The sequence below is a fragment of the Fulmarus glacialis genome, unplaced genomic scaffold (assembly GCF_000690835.1).
Source record: "Fulmarus glacialis isolate BGI_N327 unplaced genomic scaffold, ASM69083v1 scaffold1387, whole genome shotgun sequence".
Classification (NCBI taxonomy): Eukaryota; Metazoa; Chordata; class Aves; order Procellariiformes; family Procellariidae; genus Fulmarus; species Fulmarus glacialis.
The window spans coordinates 1,270-6,306 of NW_009224918.1; the positions used below are offsets into that span (position 1 = coordinate 1,270).

Here is a 5,037-nt window from a genome sequence, read left to right on the forward strand (position 1 = left end):
TCCAAAAGGACTGAAACCTATGGTAAGATCACAGGCTCATAGGTTCATTGGATAATTCAGGTTGGAGAGACTTCAGAAGATCTCCAATCCAACGTCCTGCTCAAAGCAGGGCCAGCTATGAGGTCAGACAAGGTTGTTCATGGCTTTATCTATTTGGGTCTTGAAAACTTCTAAGGATGAAGATGCACAACCTCTCTGGGCAACCTGCTCCCATGCTTAATGGTCCTCATAGGGAAACATTTCTCCTTATATCCAGTCTAAATCTCCCTTGCTTCAATTTACACCTGTTGTCTCTCATCCTTCCGCCGTGCACTGCTGTGAAGAGCCTGGTTCGACCTTCTTGATAGCCTCCCTGTAGGTAGGGGAAGGCTGCTGTTGGGTCCCTGCAAAGCCTTCTCTTCTCCAGGCTGAAAAAGCCTCTTTCCTTGGTCTCTTATCCCATCCACCTCAGTGGCCTTCTGCCAGCCTCTTTCCTTGGTCTCTTACGCTAGGGTATTTCTCCAACTCCCATCCACCTTAGTGGCCTTCTGCTGAACTCACTAGAATAGACATCTGCTAGATTTCTGTGAAGGCCTTACTCACCTCATACTCTTGATCCCTGTGTAAAAACCCCACCATATCCCCTTGCCCCTCCCCTCTGATTCAGACCCAGAGAGTTTCCGTGGATGCCTCCCCAGTGTTTCTGAACCTGCAACTTCTTGTGTTTTGGCTTGCGTTTGCCTGTTATTAATAAAAGTCACCGGCATCACACAAGTGAGGTTTTGCTCACTTATTTTCCTTCACCTGATAGTAAGTAGATTATAAAATGAGCAACAACTTGGATGTGAGAGCCACTGAAAATCCACCTTAGCCTGGTGGCCATCTTCCGAGGTGAGAGCAGTAGCGTCTAAGTGCCTGACTCTCTGTTATATTTTGCATTTGTTTCCAATATTTATTTCTTAACTAAGAAGTCAGAGTTAAACTTTCACCATTTTCATGTCCTTTGATCTCCAGTTAGCATCAAAAAGAAGCCAGCTGCTTAGCAGCTTACTCTTGCTGGGGATGACCGTAGAAAAAGTGTTTGCTCACTCAATAGAGCATCTCAACCTGTGAAATTTGGGGACAACTGTAAAACAGTAGCACTCACCAGGAATGTTTTCACTTTCATTTTAAGAAAAAATGTTTTTCCTTTTTTTTCTTTTTTAAGAAAAAATGTCCATCCTTTTCCTTCATTTTATAGTTTAATGGATAAACAAGAGTGTAGTCATATGTGACACTATGGTAATTATAACAGTGTCTTAAACAGAATGGGGGCATTTGCATAGGTTTCTGGGGAGGTGGAGGGATGTGGCACTTGTCATTACCCACTTCTATATTCAGTGGAGAGTCCAACTACGTGGAGTTTCTGTTGTTGATTTGTTTTAGGTATAGGTCATGTGAGAGCTGAGCTGGGATGGAGCATGACTCACATACCACGTGGGAATTCAATGGCTCCTTCTATCAGCCTTCAGCTTTCCTCATGATGGGCATCCCAGGCCTGGAAGCCCTTCACCACTGGATCTCCATCCCCTTCTGTGCACTGTACCTTATTGCTCTCTTGGGAAACTGCATGATTCTATTCATCATAAAGAAGACCCAAAGTCTTCACGAACCAATGTACTACTTCCTCTCCATGCTGGCAGTCACTGACCTGGGCTTGGTTCTGTGTACACTGCCTACTACTCTGGGCATTTTTTGGTTTAATATGCGAAGGATTGGGTTTGATGCGTGCCTCACTCAGATGTATTTCATCCACATACTGTCCTTCATTGAATCCTCTGTGCTCCTGGCAATGGCATTTGACCGCTTCATTGCTATCTCCCATCCACTGAGACACCCATCCATACTGACCAAGATGACTGTCATGAAAATAGGTCTGGCAATTATATTGAGAGGTATGGTCTCCCTCCTTCCCATACCCTTCTTGCTCAAGAGACTGACCTATTGTGGAAAGACTGAGCTTTCTCATTCTTTTTGCTTCCATCCTGATATCATGAACCTAGCATGTGCAGATACAAAAGTCAATGACTTCTACGGTATGATTATTCTTTTATCAACGGTGGGGATGGACTTCATCTTCATTGTGCTGTCTTACATCCTGATCATTAAAACTGTTATCAGCCTTGCAACCAAGGAGGAGTGTCTCAAGGCTTTGAATACATGCGTCTCCCACATCTGTGCTGTTCTAGTGTTCTTCATCCCAATGATCGGACTGTCCATGATCCATCGCTTTGGAAAGAATGCTCCTCCTCTGGTTAACACTTTGGTGGCCTACACCTACCTTATAATTCCCCCCGCTCTCAACCCCATTATCTACAGCATAAAATCCAGCCACATCCGTGAGGCTTTGCTCAGGGCACTGCGGAGGAAGAGTGAATCTGACTGGTAGCTTCCTCCACCAGTTCTGCCAGAAAGTGCTAGTGGCCTGGTTTCTTGGTCAGAGCTAGTGGACTGTTTTTTTGGTGCTCCATCCACGCAGGTCACTGCCAGATGAAAGAACTGCAGATCCACTTGGACGTTGTCCCTCAACCCAGAGCTGTGATCTTCCATGTTTTGTCCTAGCATGATGCTTTTGCCCCTTCCAGCAGCCTGCAAATACCCCAAGCATTAATGCCAGTGATATATACAGATGGAAGCCCCAGTTAGAGGGAGATAATTAAAGAAAAATGGGCTGCATGATTTTCTCTTTTCAAGTCATGCGATGGGGTGGATGAAGGAACCTCTTCAATGCATGTTATGCAAACTCTAGTAGCCAGATAATAGAGTGTAAGCTTCACTCAGACTCCCTTGCAAGGGGCCATCATTACCTCACTGCATGTTACAGCACAGCTAACACAGGCAGCAAGCTCAACAGGACAGGGCTTGGGCCAAGAGTTTGGAGCCACTCTGAATATCCCAGTCATTAGCTGTTCAACTGGAAACATCCCACAAGATGGAGCTCAGCTCCAGAGGCTGAGCACAGAGTATTTTCTGAAGATCAGGTCCTGTTAAGTGGGCCCACAGCACTCTCAGTCCTTCTAAAAAAAAGGCTCATCTTCACCTTCATCTATGTTTCTGAAGCGCCATACACATCTACAGTGTTGGAAACAGTGCTGGTTTTGCATCTCTTTTTGATGTCATTGAGTCTTACCATCTTGCCAAGTCTAATGTTCCAGCCATTGTTTTGCATTGAATGTAATGTATGTATGCAACATCTTCAATAAAAGACATCTATTCGTTGTAAAAGGTCAAAAGACTTGATGAAACCATTTTTTTCTGTTTATATGATGCAGAGATATTAGGTTGGAGTTGCTTAAAATCTTCAAAATTTGCTGTGGATGAGCACAGGATTGTATGAGTTAGGTATGCATCAGGGTGGTGCTTGGTGCTTGCATGGTGTGGCTAGCTCTCTTGCTGAAAAAAAGGGGTTTCAAAAATATAGTAGGAATGGCTAAACTTCCTGACACTAAGGACCAAGTACCACAATCTTCCAGCTGAGATCTGCCAGGTACTGACTGTACCCGTCAGAGAGACGGGAGGAAGAGATCTCCAGGGGCAGTCCACAGGTGGGAGGTGACTGTCTCCCAGCATCTTATTGCTCTGCTGTAGGATGGGTCTCAGCCAGGCACGCAGAAAGGTTTCATGATCCTCCCAGCTTGCGTCCTCTCACAGACAGAATAAAATGGCCCAAAATCTTTCATGCCTCCAAATTATGGAGCTGTATTTTTCTTGATCTTAAGCCATATCTTGGCCAGTCTTGACCATGGTGGAGAATAAGAAGAAATGATCAGGATTCACCTTGGAAGGGTGAAGCAGCAGAAGGTTTCGGGACAGGATTACACACAAGAACTGGCCTGTTTCTGCCTGCTGCTAAGCACTCCACACTTCAGACTAACCCAGGATTAGTGTCTTTTTCTATTCTGCTCTATACATAACAGTGCCTGGAATAGAGAGAAAAGAGTAATGGGGGAACATCTCCATAAAAAAATGGAAAGGGAGAAGGGAAGATTCCTGAGGGGAGGATTCCCAGGCCACTGTTTGTTTTGTGTTGTGCTAGCTGTTTTGCTGAGGATCCCAGTGGGCCCTGGCCCAGGGTGAAATACTGTTCAGCAGACCACCCCCAGAACCTCTGCCTGAGTGCTGGCACAGCGGGTCTTGGGGTGGAGGTCCCGTTTGCGTTGAGATAGCACCCCATGGGAGCACTCTTGGCTCAAAATATCTAAGGTCTAACCTGGTGCTTGTAGCCAGCTATCATCAGAGGAAAGATTAACAGAAGGGAACAAACACCACTTTCAGCATAAAAGCCTAGAAAAGAGCTTTGCTGGAGAGATGCTTTACTTGCAGGATCCTCGCACCCCACTGCTCACATTCTGAAAACTTCCAGAGTTTCTCCTGGATGTCTGTGCTTCCTGGCTACAGCCATTCTCCGAAACAGCAAAAGCGCAAGGGACCTCTGCCACAGCAAGCAAAGGTTTGAAGGAGACAGCCAGGGAGGAAATGTGGGGGAGGTTTATTAAAACATTTATTAGCACAGCTGGAGACCACGGTGGAGGGAGGCTTGCAGTGCTTTTGGTGCATGTCCATCAGCCGGTTCAGGAGAGCTTCATCTGCCGCCCCAGTTGCTTCCCAACCTGTGTAGCTGGAAGGTACCAGACGCTCCAGATTTGGGAACCTCTATATAAGGTACTGTGTTTCAGGAACATATGTTCAAAAACCTTTGTGGCTGCCTCTGGGAATGGGAAACTTAATTGTGGTTTAACATCTGTGTGAGAGAAAAAAGAGATAGATGAACCACTTAAAGCTGCTAATTCCTATTCTCTGATGCCCTGAGCTCTCCACTTCGTACCATGGGATCACTTACAGTACTTGCCAATGGATTTAGTTCCTATGAGGCACAGGAGGAGCAGTGTGAGACATATCAGAGGCATCTCTTGAGAGGAGAGGAGAGGAGAGGAGAGGAGAAGGAGTAGAGAAGGATGGGAAGGGGAGGGGAAGGGGGGAATGGGAGATGGAGAGAGGGAGAGAGGGGGAAGAGGAAAG

General features: G+C 46.0%; 1 protein-coding gene across 1 annotated transcript; it reads left to right on the top strand.

Annotated features, from left to right (window-relative positions):
- Positions 1-1,432: 1,432 nt before the first annotated feature.
- On the top strand, positions 1,433-2,407 carry LOC104080039 (olfactory receptor 51G2-like). Its single transcript, XM_009582293.1, has one exon. It carries the CDS (start codon positions 1,433-1,435, stop codon positions 2,405-2,407), a length of 975 nt encoding a protein of 324 aa, XP_009580588.1.
- Positions 2,408-5,037: the final 2,630 nt, after the last annotated feature.

Coding starts and splice junctions, on each gene's coding strand:
- LOC104080039 (XM_009582293.1), top strand. CDS start 1,433: ATGGAGCATGACTCACATACCACGTGGGAATTCAATGGCTCCTTCTAT.